General features: G+C 42.8%; 1 protein-coding gene across 1 annotated transcript; it reads right to left on the minus strand.

Moving 5' to 3' along the window:
* Nucleotides 1-13,135: 13,135 nt before the first annotated feature.
* Nucleotides 13,136-14,059, minus strand: LOC130032474 (olfactory receptor 2A2-like). Its single transcript, XM_056124031.1, has one exon. It carries the CDS (start codon nt 13,964-13,966, stop codon nt 13,136-13,138), a length of 831 nt encoding a protein of 276 aa, XP_055980006.1. The 5' UTR covers nt 13,967-14,059.
* Nucleotides 14,060-15,648: the final 1,589 nt, after the last annotated feature.

Below are 15,648 nucleotides of genomic sequence, written 5' to 3' on the forward strand. Positions count from 1 at the left end.
ATGCCTGTTGACAATTTGTACCTTCGTTAACAAAATATCGACTCAGAACGTTAATTTCTTACTTAAATAATCTTATAATGTGAATTTGTTTATATTTACACTGCCTCAATTCTAATGTCAGCAGACATCACTTAATCACTTAACTTCCCGTTAGTCATCGATTTGCTCGAGCGGGTGCCAGTAACGTCTCCATTTGTCCCTGTCGCGTGCTAGTGTAGCCCAATGGCATCTGTTCGCTCCGGGAACATGAAGGGCCTCAAACCGATCATTCATGATCTTGAGGAAGAAGTCTGACCATCTAGTAGGTGGGCGGCCACGCGGTCTTTTGACATCCCGTGGAATCCAATTGGTAACAGCTCTAGTCCAGCGGTCGTCTTTAAATCTCATTACGTGACCAGCCCATCTGATTTTTGACACCTTGGCAAATGAGACAGCGTCCCTGATTCTTGATCGTCCACGGATGTCAGAACTCTGGATTCGTTCTCTCATTTGAGTGAAACGTGATATTCCAAGCATAGCTCTTTCTATTCTTCTTTGGGAGACCTGACTGGCGTTCTCATCTTGTTTGCATAGGGCCCAGGTCTCTGAGGCATATGTTAATGCAGGAAGAACAGTGGAATCAAAGAGATGTGCCCGGAGGCGGAGGTTCTTCATCCTCTTAGCTATTTCTTCGACGTTCTTGAAGGCATTCCAAGCCGCTCTCTTCCTCCTGCGCAGCTCGGGTGCCAGGTCATTTGTCATGTTGACCTCTCGACCTAGGTACACATAGCTGTTGCATTCGGAGATGGTCGTTCCATTGAGAGCAAATGGGGCATCAGGAATGAGGCTGTTTCTCATAAACATTGTCTTCGTAAGATTCAGCTGTAGTCCTACCTTTCCACACTCACGGTCAAAGTCGGCCAGCATTTGTGCCACTTGGCTGATGTTTGGTGTTATTAAAACAATGTCATCAGCAAAGCGGAGGTGGTGTAGTTGCCGACCATCTATCTTCACTCCCATTTCTGCCCATTCTAGTCGTTGCATGATGTTCTCGAGGGTGGCACTGAAGAGTTTCGGTGAAACGGTATCACCCTGCTGCACCCCACTCTTTGACATCAACGATCACTTCTTTGTAGAATGGTGAGATTCTGGTAGTGAATCCGCAATACAGCTCATGGAGGATCCTGATGTATTGGGCTTGAATGCCCTGATTGGCTAGGGCTTCAATGACCGCTTCCGTCTCAACAGAATCAAAGGCCTTCTTTAAATCAATGAACGTTAAACAGAGCAGCATCTTGAACTCCCGAGAAACCTCAATGAGCTTGGTTATTGTGTGGATATGGTCGATGGTGCTGAATCCTTTGCAGAACCCTGCTTGCTCGCATGGTTGTCTTTCATCTAGTGTTCTGCCAATCCTATTTAGGATGACTCGAGTGAACAACTTGTAGATGACAGACAATAGGCAGATCGGGCGATAGTTGCCAATGTTATGAATTCTTGAACAGTAGTACGGTCCTGCTGGTTTTCCATTGGGACGGAACCTTGCATTCAGACAGGTAGCGAGTGAAGAGCCGAGCCAGTGTATTGATGAGTACTGACGGCAGTTTCTTCAGGTGTTCAGGTCTGACCTTGTCTTGGCTGGGTGCTGTTTGTTTCTTTACCAACGAAATGGCGTGTCGGATTTCGGAAGGGAGAACTTGGGAACGACATATCCATCCTGTGGAATTTGTTATGTCGGCAAGTGTACATGGCTATCAAAGAGATTTGAGTAGAAGTCATGGATAATCTTCTCCATTGCTGTTCTGGAGGATGTGATGGATCCATCAGGACGTCGGAGGGCAGTCATCTTGGTCTTGTAGTTGGCGAAGGGCAGGCGGGCGTTATGAATACTTTTCCCGGCTTCTGCTGCATCTACCAGTACTTCTGCTCTTCTCTCTTTGAGGTCTTCCTTGATCGCATCTCTGCACTGCTTTGCAAGCTCGGACGTTAGCTTGCGGTTGCCTGAGGCATGCGCCAAACCACGCTGGCGAATTAGCTCAAGAGTTTTCGAAGATAGGTGATTTTTTGTGACTATCTCTCTCTTGGCGTTCCTCGCACATTCATGGAGGTGCTGAACCAGTCGATCGTATTCCTCATCAATGTTGTCAACAATGGCATCTTCCCACGTTGCTGCAATAGTGCCAAAGAGTTCCCAGTTGGTGGTCATTCTGGGAGTTCTCTTTTTGAACTTTGCAGCCCTTTCTCCCCGCTCTGTGAAGTAGAATTTTGCACGAAGGAGACGGTGGTCCGATCCCGTTTTAAATTTTGGGACAACAGCGACATCAGTCAGGCAAAACCGTCGATTGAATATGATGTGGTCTATTTCGTTGTGGAATCGTCCACCGGGAGACTCCCATGTCCATCGTTTAGATTATGCCTTCTGGAACTGTGAGTTACCATGGATGGTCTTGGTCGACATGATGAACTCAGACAGTCTCTCACCCTGTTCGTTCCATTCTAGGCCATGGGTCCCGATGTGAAGTTCTTCAGCTGATCTTCTCGGTCCTATCTTGGCATTAAAATCACCCACAATGATCTTGTAGAAGGTGTGGTCTTCTTTATAGAATTTCTCCAGCTCCATGTAGAACTTCTCGATTTCTCTTTCATCATAATGAGATGTTGGTGCGTAGACACCGAAGATAGAAACTGCAGGCAGTGAGCCACATCTATTCAAATGTAAACGTCCGATTCGGGTTGTTAGAAATTTGAATGAATCAATGCTCTTGGCCAAGGTTGTGTTGACAAGGACACCGACACCTCCAACACGTCTTTTATCGCATGTTCCGAGGAACAATTCTTCTCCAGTGTCGAAAACGGCATGTTGAGATTCGTGCCTTCTTGTCTCGGTCAGACCAATGATGTCGTACTTGATCATTCGCGCTTGTACCATCAGGTCCTTGATGGATGCATCTGATGCTAGTGTACATGCATTGAAAGTACAGACGATCATTTTTGTCTTCCTTCGTTGTGGCAGCCTAGGTCAGCCTTGAGATTTTGTCGGCCTCTCCTTTCTCATCCTTCTCAGAGCTGCCATGTCGGTGAAGCCTTCAGGGTCAGGTGAATGAGACCAGTTGTAGTTACTGGTTTTGGCATATCGAATACACAGCGGATAGCTTGCCAGGCTCTTCCGTGCGGGCGGAATACTCTCGGTAGCTTGCCAGTCTTTCCGAGAGGGATAGAGGCATTTGGGTCGACCTCTAATCACCCTTGTAGGTGTTACCATATTTGAACCCTATCAAATACGGTACGACAATTCCGGATGATGGTTATTTAGTGTCTTATGATGTGTTGCGCAGCCGCAAAGCGGCTGCACGGTTCCGGAAACCTCTTGGATTGTGGCGGCGGCTGGGTAGTGGAAGTAGTGTCCGTAGTGAAAGTCTGCCAGTGGGGTATTTATCTGGGTAGGGTGGGTCTCCTGTGCGTAATTCGATCCCTGGGTGGTTGATGGAAGCAGACAGGGCAGGGTAGGGTGGGGCTCCTGATTAGAATCCCTTTGTCACCTGTGGTTGGTGGGAGCAAGCAGAGAAGCTCTGTCCCTGGGTCCGCCGAGCCTGGAGTCCAAGGTCTCAGAGAGTTCCGCTTATCTTGTTCTGTGGGTCTTCAGTCGTGCGTGAGTCTCGGCCGGAGCTGCCACGCGGGTCCGGAAAGCGTCCTGAAGTGTGGCGACGGCTGGGTAGTGGAAGTAGTGTGGATATGTCAGCAGACATATGAATTATAAATACTTTCCATTATTCCAAAGACAGTTTCTTTACTGTCGGGTTTTTTTTTTTTTTTGGCTTTTTGGATCATACCTGTTGATGTACAGAGGTTACTCCTGGCTTTGCACTCAGGAATTACTCTTGGTGGTGCTCTGGGTACGATATGGGATGCTGAGATTCGAACTCAGGTTGGCTGTGTGCAAGGCAATGCCCTACTCGCTGTACTATCGTTCTGCCCAGATTCTTTACTGTCTCGATTATTAACTGAGATGTAGAATATTTGAGTTTGATATTGTCCTATTGCCTCTTTTTGGCTTTTGTTGCCAATGCTTTGGAGATCACATACAAGAAAGCACTGCCAAAGCCAATGATGAACAGGTTTTACCTGACTTTTCTTTTAGGTGTTTTATTAATATGAGGCTGTGTGTTGTTTTCACTCCACTCTGGGGGAATGTATCCTAAACAGTGTTTGGTGATGCTTTGGGTTACTCCTGGCAATATTCTATCCAGCAATATGGGCCTGATGGGACATTGGTTGGCCCAACAGAAATCCAACTCCTTGAGTTCGACATTCTGGGGACCACCAGTGCAATACCAGATTGTGTTTAGGTATCCATGCATGTTGGCACTTGAACTTGGATAATTTTTGTGTGAGGAATGCAATCTCACACTTTGCGCTATCACCTGGGTCTGTGGCTACTTTAATGTTTGCAATATACACTGAGTCTAACTTTATTTTTCAAGCAAAGAACTAGTATTCCAGGCACCATGTACACATGTAAGACATGATCTTAATAAATTCTACTGTGACCCAGATTTTCCATCTTTACCCCATCCCATCTTATTCTACCACACTTCTGATACTTTTTATATAGATAAATACTGGCGTAAGACCAGTTAAAAATCATACAGTGACTTCTAAATGTTCACGTGAAAGAAGGAGTTCCCTTTCTCTCACTCTCTATTCAAACTAAAAAAACATTAATTTTGTAAAAAAAAAGCATTTCAAAAAATGACATAATCTCAAAGCTGTTCTTATGGCAAAGTTTGCCAATCTGTAACTACAAGGTAAAATTTTTGAAGAAACTATTAGGGAATCTCCATTAATAACAAAGAGAAATAAAATAGATGTATTGGTGATATGGAGAAATTTTTTAGTTATATAGATAAAATATTATAACAGCTAAAATATTCACTTTTGCCAAAGTCTAATCTAGGAACTAGTCTATCTCTCTTCAATTACATGAAGGCTGAGAGAGGTTGGCAAGCAGGAGAAGTTTGAAGCGTAAGTTAGCTCATGGGGTAAAAGGAACAAAACCATAGAATGCAGAGGGAAATGCATGCATCATGGTATTCAGAAATTTAGCTGATATCATCAAAGAAGGTCGCAGCACTGAACAAATATTCCGTATAGATCAAACAGTCTCGTACTGGAAGCAGTTACTACCCAAGAATTACATTGAAAAGTCATGCTGCTTCATACTCTGAGGGAAAGGCCAACTCCACTAAGTTTAATATAATAATTGATTCTAAGTTGCAGCTAATAGTAACTTATGATTCCCAGACTTGTAATCATGCTATTTTTAATCTACCAGTTCTATGAATGGAACAGCAAGGCCTAGATGACCACTTCTCAGGGAAAGAAGAAAAGGAACCCTCATCCACTGCTGGAGAGAATGTCAACTAGGTCAATCAGTTTGGAAAACAGTATGAGCACTTCTCATAAAAATTAAGAAATTGAGAGGACAGAGGGATAGTACAGTGGGTAGGGTGCTTGCTTTGCATGTGCCTGACCTGGGTTTGGTCCTCAGCACCCCATATTATGCCCTGGCTCCCAAAGTACAGAGTCAGGAATGATTCTTCTTTTTTATATGTTTTTTTTTAAATTTATTTTTTATTAGTGAGACACCATGAGGTAGAGTTGTAGATTTACAAATTTTTGTTCTTGGATTTCGGACATACCATTATCAAATACCCATCCCTCCACCAGTGCCCATTTTCCACCACCATGGATAATATCCCCCCCACCCCATTCCTCCATATCCCCCTGCCTCTGTGGCAGGGCATTCCCTTTTGTTCTCTCTCTCCTTTTGGGTGTTGTGGTCAGCAAAAGAGGCATTGAGTGGCAAACATGTTCAGTCCGGTCTACTTTCAACCTGCATCTCCCCTCCTGGGAGGGGGAGGATCTTCCAAACACCCTCCATTTGGTGCTCCCTTCTCTATCTGAACTGTCCTTTCCCCTAATATACCCGGCTGGCCTCTAAGCTATGGAGTAATCCTCCTGGTGCTGATCTCAGCTATTCTTGTGTATTAATCTCATATTTTGTTATTTTATATCCCCCAGATGAATGCAATCTTTCTAAGTCTATCCCTCTCTTTCTGACTCATTTCGCTTAGCATGATACTTTCCATATTGTACCACTTGTATGTAAATTTCATGACTTCATCTTTTCTAACAGCTACATAGTACTCCATTGTGTAGATGTACCAAAGTTTCTTTAACCAGTCATCTGTTCTTGGGCATTCAGGTTTCTTCCAGTTTCTGGCTATTGTAAAGAGTGCTGCAATGAACAAACAAGTGCAGATGTCACTTCGACTACACATTTTTGCCTCTCTGGGATATATTCCCAGGAATGGTATCGCTGGGTCAAATGGGAGCTCAATTTCTAATTTTTTGAGGAACGTCCATACTGGTTTCCAAAAGGACTGAACCAGTTGGCATTCCCACCAACAGTGACGGAGTGTCCCTTTTTTGCACATCCGCGCCAGCAACGGTTGCTTTTGTTCTTTTGAATGTGGGCCAGTCTCTGAGGTGTGAGATGGTATCTCATTGTGGTTTTGATCTGCATCTCCCTGATGATTAATGATGTAGAGCATTTTCTCATGTGCTTTTTTGCCATTCGGATTTCTTCTTTGAGAAAGTTTCTGTTCATTTCCTTGCCCCATTTTTTGATGGGGTTGGATGTTTTCTTCTTGTGGACTTCAACCAGTATTTTGTATATCCTTGATATCAACCCCTTGTCAGATGTGTATTCGGAGAATATTCTTTCCCATTCTCTAGACTGTCTTTGTATTTTGGGCACTGTTTCTTTGGAGGTGCAGAAGCTTCTTAGTTTAAGATAGTCCCATTTATCTATCTCTGTTTTCACTTGCTCGGCCAGTGGCGGGGCATCTTTGAAAATACCATTAGCCTCAATGTCACGGAGAGTTTTGCCAACTTTGTCTTCAATGTACCTTATGGTTTCTGGTCTGATGTTGAGGTCTTTAATCCATTTTGATCTTACCATTGTACATGATGTTAGCAGAGTTCTGAGCCCATTTTTTTGCATGTAGCCGTCCAGTGATGCCAGCACACTTTGTTAAAGAGGCTTTCCTTACTCTACTTCACATTTCTTGCACCTTTATCAAAGATCAGATGATCATATGATCGAGTGAACAACTTGTAGTTGACAGACAACAGGCATATCAGGCGATATTTGCCAATGTCGTGGGTGTCTCTCTTCTTGTACAGTAGAATGGTCCTGCTGGTTTTCCACTGGGACTGAACCTTGCATCAAGTTCTAGTGTGTGAAGAGCTAAGTCATTGTATTGACAAGTGCTGATGGCAGATTTTTCAGGTGTTAGGTTCTGAGCTTGTGTGGGCCTGGTGCTGTTCGCTTCTTTACCAATGAATTGGTGTGTCAGTTTTTGGAAGGGAGAGCCTTTGGAATAACATATTCATCCTGCGGAATTTGGTATGTGGGCAGGTGGACATGGCTATCGAAGAGATCAGAGTAGAAGTCATGGACAATCTTCTCCACTGCCATTCTGGAAAATGTGATAGATCCATCAGGACATCAGAGGGCAGTCACCTTGGTCTTGAAGTTGGCGAGCGACAGGCGGGCATTGCGAATACTTTTCCCAGCTTCTGCCACATTGGCCAGCACTGCTGTTCTTCTCTCTTTTAGGTCTTCCTTTATTGCTTCTCTGCACAGCTTTGCAAACTCAGACATTAGCTTGTGGTTGACTGAGGCTCACACCACGCCACATTTGCTGAATGAGCTTGAGAGTTTCCGAAGACAGGCGTCTTTTGTGAGTTTCTCTCAAAGTTCCTCACACAATCATGGAGGTGCTGAAGCAGTTGATCGTATTCCTTGTCATAATGATGGTATCTTCCCATGTTGCCACAATAGTGCCAAAGAGCTCATGGTCGGTGGTCATTCTGGGAGTTCTCCTCTTAAACTTTGCAGCCCTTTCTCCCCGCTCTGTAAAGTAGAAAATTGCATGGAGGAGATTGTGGTCCAATTCCGTTTGGAATTTTGGGACAACAGAGACATCGGTCAGGCAACACCATCGATTGAATATTATTTGGTCAATTTTATTGTAGAACTGTCCACCGGGAGACTCCCATGTCCAACATTTAGATTCAGTCTTTGGGAACTGTAAGTTACCATACAAGGTTTTGGTCTACATGATGAACTCAGACAGTCTCTCACCCTGTTCGTTCCATTCTAGGCCATGGGTCCCGATGTGGAGTTTTTAGCTGATTTTCTCAGTCCTATCTTGGCATTAAAATCACCAACAATGATCCTGTAGAAGGTGTGGTCTTCTTTATCCAACTTCTCCTGCTCCATGTAGAATTTCTCAATTTCTTCTTCATGGTAGTTGGATGTTAGTGCATAGACGATGAATATAGAAACTGCTGGCACTGAGCCACATCTATTCAAGTGTAAGTATCCACATGGGATGTTAGGAATTGGAATGAATCAATGCTCATGGCCAAGTTTGTGTTGATGGGGTTACTGACACCACCAACGCCTCTTTTATCGCATGTGTCAAGAAACTGTTCTTCTCCAGTGTCAAACGTAGCGTGATGTGGTTGATGCCTTCTTGTCTCAGTCAGACCAATGATGTCGTACTTGATCTTTTGCGATTGCACCACCAGGTCCTCGATGGATGCTTCTGATGCCAGCATAAGTGCATTGAAAATACAGACAGTCATTTTAGTCCTTCTTCGTTTTGGTAGCCTAGTTCGGCCCTGAGATTTTATCAGCCTCTCCTTGCTCATTCTTCTTAATGCTGCTGTATTGGGGGCTCCTTGAGGGTCAGGGGAATGAGTCGCATTGTTTTTACTGTTTTTGGCATATCGAATATGCCACAGTTAGCTTGCCAGGCTCTGCTGTGCGGGCAGGATATTCTCGGTAGCTTGTCAGGTTCTCTGAGAAGAAAGGAGGATTTAGGGCAGCCTCTAATTACTCTTATAGGTGTTCCCATGGTTCACACCATATTTAAACACCATCAAATATGTTTCATTATTAATGGGAAATGGGTATTAAGTGTCTTATGATGTGTCTGGAACGTGGCCTGGAGCTGGTAGTGGCTAGGTAAGTGGAGGTAGTGGAGGTAGTGGATGTCAGCTGATGAGGTATTTATCTGGCACTGGCAGGGTGGGGTTTCTAGATGTGATCCCTTGGTCGCCAGAGATTGGTAGAAGCAGGCAAAGGGCAATGCAGGGTCGGGTTTCTGGGTGTAATCAATGGATCCCTATAGATTGGTGGAAGCAGGTATAGGATCTCTGTTTCCGAGTCCCATTGAGCCTGAAGTCCAAGGTCCCAAAGTTCCGCTTACGTGGTCCTGTGGGGTCACTCTCATGCATGAGTCTATGCCTGAGCATTCAGGAAAGTGGCCTGGAGCGTGGCAGCAGCTGGGTAGTGAAGGTTATGGAGAATTCAGAGTAGAATAGTATAAGCACATGAATGTAAGAGGCACAGAATTTTTCTGATAATATCCAAGAGCTGGAAATAGAATAAAATTCTTTAATTAAGAAATATTTTTCAAAGACAAATATTTTTCAAATATTTATCCAGCAGGCACCACAACACCTGGAGAATTCTCTGGGCCCTATACCAAGCAACATCGCCTGGAGGTCCCAGATGGGGCAGGTCCTGTTTTCCACTTTCCCCAGATGGTATCCCTTCTACCATGACCTTCTACAAACATGGCTCCGGTTTGTGGGCACCAGGACTATTCTTCCAAACGTCAGAGGGTCGCTGGACCGGGTAGTTCCATCCTGGCTCCCAATCAGCCCCTGATCCCCATAGTCACGCCCTCAACCCACCCCCAGTGCCATCTTGCTGCACACAGTAATGTAGAAACCTGGCAGGCAGGCACCACAACATCTGGAGAATTCTCTAGGCCCCGCACCAAGCCAATATCGCCAGGTCGTCCCTGATGGCGCAGGTGCTGTTCCCCCTCTCCCCAGATGGAATTCCATCGACCAGAGCTTCTACAAGCATGTCTCTGGTATGTGGGCACCAGAACTATTCTTCCACCATGCAGCAGCGAACTTTTCTGATATGCAAAGTGAGCAATGGAAAGTTAATTACCTAGCGTCTGTCCTTGGATGGCAGGCTGGAATGGTGGTGGGAAAATTCGAGCAATATAATGCCCAACCGAAATGCATCTGGACTGTGCATTAAGGTACGGTGCCATGCCACCCCAGGAGCAGAAAGGTGTTTTTCCCTCTGCCTTTTCCCCTGGTGGCAGCAACACGGTGGCCGCCATCATTCAGAACCTAATGGACAGCCAAGTATGAGACTGCAGTGATGAGGCACGTAGGACTTCAAGGAATGGGATGTGTAACAGGCCTTTCTCCTCGCCCTGATGAGGCCTCAATCTGCCGCCCACAAATGCCTCCTCAGTCTCCTGAACGACCATGATCCCAGAGGCACACAAATGAATCTCAGATACCACCAGCTTTTGGGAGAAATGCACTTGGACTGTGCATTAAACTACAGCACCGTGCCACCCCAGAAGGGGAAGTGTGTTTGCCCCTCTGCCTTTTACTCCTGGTGGTGGTGGCATAGTGGCCACCATTTTTGAGAGCTAATGGACAGCCAGATATGAGTGTCCCCCACAAATGTCTTCTCTGGCTCCTGAACGACCATCTTTTAAAAATAAATTTTGGGTTTTTATATAATTAAGCAACTTGTTAATAATTTTCACAACTTTCATCTGTTACTCTGTCATTAATTCACACAGAATTTAGAGCTTCTTAATAATTTATTTCACATTACTATTTATGAGGGAAAAGCATATTTTTTAGCATTTTAACTGTACATTGAAGTTGTGGTCTTGTGCAGCTAAATCATGCAACACTTATTATAATTGTGAAACCAGGAAAGACAGTGTTACATAGTCATTTGTCAAGCATTTCCTTACTGTCATAGTATGGAAAAAGCATACATTACATAAAATTGCAACAATTAATAAGGGCTTTTCAGTGTTATTAAGTCAGTCATATGGGGTCTAGTCATTAATCATCTCCAACTACAGGACATTTTTTATCCCAAATGAAGTCTCTGTGACATTATGGATACCTTTCTTTCCAATCTTGCCTCTTCTATTCCTGGATAACTATAACACTGTCCTCAGTGTCCTCACCTTGTTCATAGATTTGCTGTAACAGGCACCAGTAACGTCTGACAACAAATTGTGAGACATGTTGTTACTGTTTTTGGCATATCAAATATGTCACGGGTCGCTTGCCAGGTTTGGCCGTGCAGGCGAGAGACTCTCGGTAGCATACCGGGATCTCTGATAGGGGTATTAGAATTGAACCAAGGTGGGTCCGGTCGGCTCAGTGAAAGGCAAGCTCCCAACTGCTTTGCTATCACTCTAGTCCCTGGGTTGCTAAACTTTTAAAGAAAAAAAAAATACTCTTAAATTTATTGATTTTTTACCCAAATTTTCAATTTTCTACTTTAATAATGTTCTAACACTTATTTGTTCCTGCTTTAAACTTTGGTTTTACTTTGTATTTTTTTAATTTGAGTTTAATGATGTTAATTTTCCATTTTCTTTGTAAATTAGATGCTATAAGTGAATTATAGGTATTTCTTTTGATACACCCCATTATTGTTTTGTAGTATTTGTTTTCCTCAGCCTCTCCATAGTTTCTAAACCTCACCATTTAGCTTTTCTGGATTTTTCTATTAAGTTACTATATTTTCCATTTCATAAAATTGGTATTTTTTTCCAAAGGATTTTATCTGTTTGTGGTAATTCACTTTTGTCCATGTTTAATTTTCCTGATTTGGTCACTTATGTGAGCTTTCTTTTGAGTTGCTAAATATTGTTTAAATGGCTATTTTGAATTATTCATCATATAATTTATAGAGCTGTATTTCTTTAGGAATGAACTCTGAACATTTAGTTTGCCAATTTACTTGGCCTAGCTTCCCAAATATTCATATGTCATATGATTTTTAGCCAATATTTGTGCTTGGCGTACTGTGGTGTCTTCTAGTCTGCATGAAGTGTACTAAGTGCTGAAAAGCTTTAGAATTCAGCACACTAGAGAACGTGGAGATCTCACCAATCTTTTCAAGGGATGCAGCTTCTTTGGATCTATGTATTTATATCTGCATTGTCTCCATTTAAAAGGTTTGCTCGGAATCAGGGAGATAGTGCAAAAGGCTAGAACCCATGTTCTGCATGCAGGAGGTCCAGATTTCATCCCTAAAGCACGTGGTCCCCTGAGCACTTAACTGGATATATCCCTGAGTACGAAGAAGTATCCCCTAAATCCCTCTGTGTTGGCCCATTTCACTCTCCCGTTCAACCAACCTGCCAAAGAAGCTCGTTCAGTTATTTAGGTACAGGCTAAAAGGTATCTTTAAACACTTGTTATCCCGGTTTTTTTTTTTTTTGAGATGATAGGTTTACTTTTGTAAAAGCCTGGAGTTCACAGCCTTATTTGACCTCACTGGCTCCAATCTGTTATCTACACTACCATTTCCATCAGTGTTCTGTTGGTCAAGACAAAATATATTTCTATGATAAGACACATAAGGAATTCCACAGATGGTTTTTCTTTTCTTTGGTCATTAGGAAGAAATGGAAGTTGGTTTTTTTCTCTTGATCATAGCACAGTGGACTAGGGAAGTGATGCAGAGGGAAGGTGACAGACCATGATCTTCCCTTTCCTCTAAACTATATTTGTTCTTTAAGCTGTGCTTCTAAAACGTCTCAAAATCTCAAAGATGGTTTCCAATGTTCTCATCGGAGCTATTTGGTTGGTGATAGCACAGCGGGTAGGGCATTCGCCTTACAAGCGGCCAACATGGCTGACCCGAGTTCGATTCCTCCGCCCCTCTCGGAGAGCCCGGCAAACTACCGAGAGTATTCGATATGCCAGACACAGTAACAAAGTCTCCAATGGAGACGTTACTGGGCCCGCTCGAGCAAATCGACGATCAACGGGAGGGCCTTTACCTTTACCTTTAACAGAAAAACAAGTCTGGGATTTCCTCTTGAACACTCCGCTGATGTTTCTCTTAGATAATACTTGATTTTAAACTCTTCTTCTCCTAGAATTGAGTTGTATTGCTCCAGAAAATATCATGCAAGGATAAAACCCTAAGAAAATTTACCTGACTTTATGATGCCCTCTGTTTCTGAAATACTCTCTTGAAGGCAGCCTTCACCTGTGCATTTCTCAGACTGTAGACAAGAGGGTTCAGAAATGGATTGAAAAGGGTATAAAACAAGAAAATGATTTTCTTCTGCTCATCATGCTGACCGTTGTCTGGAAACACATACACCATCATGGCTATTCCAAAGTAGAAGCCAACCACGCAGAGATGGGAGGAACAGGTGGAGAAAGCTTTCTTGCGACCCTCCTTTGACTGGATCTTCAGGATGGCCCAGAGGATTCGCATATAGGAAACGAGCATTAAGGAAAGGGGTCCAACTAAGACGAGCACACCGCCAGCAAAGACATACATTTTGTTCATCCACGTATCACCACAGGCCACCTTCAGGACAGAGAGGACTTCACACAAGAAGTGGTTTACTTCCAGGGACCCACAGAAGGAAATTCTCAGAAAAAACCCTAGATATCCTAGGGCCACTGAAAAACCAGAGGACCAGGAAATGAAAGCCAGAACCTTGCACTTTGTCCAACTCATGATGAGAGTGTATTGGAGAGGGTGGCAGATAGCCACATACCTATCATAAGACATCACCACCAAGATCACACACTCTGTGGAACCAAAACCCACATATAAGACCATCTCCATAGTACACGAGACAAAGGAGATCGTTTTCTTGTGTCTTATTAGGTTCTCCAGCAATTTGGGCAAATTGCTGGAAGCGTACGATATGTCAATGACGGCCAGATGAGACAGGAAGAAGTACATGGGCGAGTGCAGCCTGGGGTCCAGCCAAATGAGTGCCAAGATCATGCCATTCGCCAACAAGTTTGACATGTATAACAGGCAACAGATACAGAAGAAGAAGACTTCCAGTTTTGCACTGAGCTGGAATCCCACCAGGATGAAATCTGGGAACCATGACTGGTTGCCTCCCTTTCCTGAATGACAGTGTAAGCGCTCAAGTGTGACAGAATGGTCAGTCTGGAGATGAATGAGAATTAGAGTTATTTATGTGAAATCAAACTCTGAAGGTGCTTGCTCACTGAATAATGCTTAGCTCTCATTTTCCCTACTATTTTCTTTTATTTTGGTTGCCATTTAAAGATAACTTTATTATATTTATTATATTTAGCATGTCTTACAGACATAAGGAATCTGAAAACATCTTACTAAATTGTTTTTCAACTTTGTTTTATCATGCCTTTTTCTTTGTATGCAAATATTCTAAGGTATTTCTTTGGGGAAGGCCTACCTTTGGCAGTACTCCTGGAAACATACATTTGGAAGGCATTAAAACTTAATTCATTGCATGCAAGGCAAGTGCCTTACCTGATAAACTATCTCTGTCGCCGTGTATTCTAAGGTTTTGAAACATAAAGAGTAAACTTAAGTCATCACAGTGCTTTATATTTTGTTACACCTTTTTTCCAAAACCAAAAATATTGACTTTTTATCCTCAGGGTTACTATCAAAACAGAAACTTAAACAACATAATTTTTAATTTTATATACAGTATTTTCTTCCTCTATGATTGCAAATTTAGTCCAATATGATAACTTTAATCTTCACTAATATATATACTCAGATTTTCTTTTCTATATATATAGATTCTACATAGTGGAGGTAAAAATTCAACGTTGAATATATTCTTTAAAATTTATTTTTTATTCATTGTTCGCATTTATATCAAGTTAGAACTTATTGTTAAGGTGAGGATAGCTATATTTTATGCTTCATTAATAAGTAAAGTAAAGTAAAGGCCCTCCTGTTGATCATCAATTTGCTCGAGCGGGCCCAGTAACGTCTCCATTGGAGACTTTGTTGTTACTGTGTCTGGCATATCGAATACTCTCGGTAGCTTTCCGGGCTCTCCGAGAGGGGTGGAGGAATCGAACTCGGGTCGGCCATGTTGGCCGCTTGTAAGGCGAATGCCCTACCCACTGTGCTATCGCTTCATTAATATGAATACAAAAATAAATGAATACAAAAAACATTATGGTCATTATTTTACATTTCTGCCTTTGTGACCAAGGAATTATTCTGTTTCCTCTAGTCCACAGGTATGAAGTGGTTGAAAACTACTGCTTGAATCTAAAAGATTGATGAGTACTTCTTAGTTCCAGTGTTTCAAATAAAACCAGGGAGAAGTAGCTATGCCAACAGTCACTATTTAGGATTCTCGTTTTAGGCATTTTTAAATATGTTAATTAAGACTAAAACACAGACACACCCATTTCTCCTTTGGCTTCAAACACTGTTTACTTTTTATTTTCAATGTGTCATCCAAGAGAATTATGGTTCCTAGATAATGTTAAACACAGTAATAACATGTCTACAATGGAGACGTGACTGGTGCCCACTGGAGCAAATCAATGAACAATGGGAGGACAGTGCTACAGTGCTTTAATTTAAAAATGTGGGAAAAAATACCGTCTCCAGCCAGATTATCATTCACGTTTGAAGGAACAATAGGAGCTTTATGGACAGGCAACAGCTTAGGGAATTCATAGACTTGA

Source organism: Sorex fumeus, unplaced genomic scaffold (genome assembly GCF_029834395.1).
Source record: "Sorex fumeus unplaced genomic scaffold, SorFum_2.1 ptg000048l, whole genome shotgun sequence".
Lineage (NCBI taxonomy): Eukaryota > Metazoa > Chordata > Mammalia > Eulipotyphla > Soricidae > Sorex > Sorex fumeus.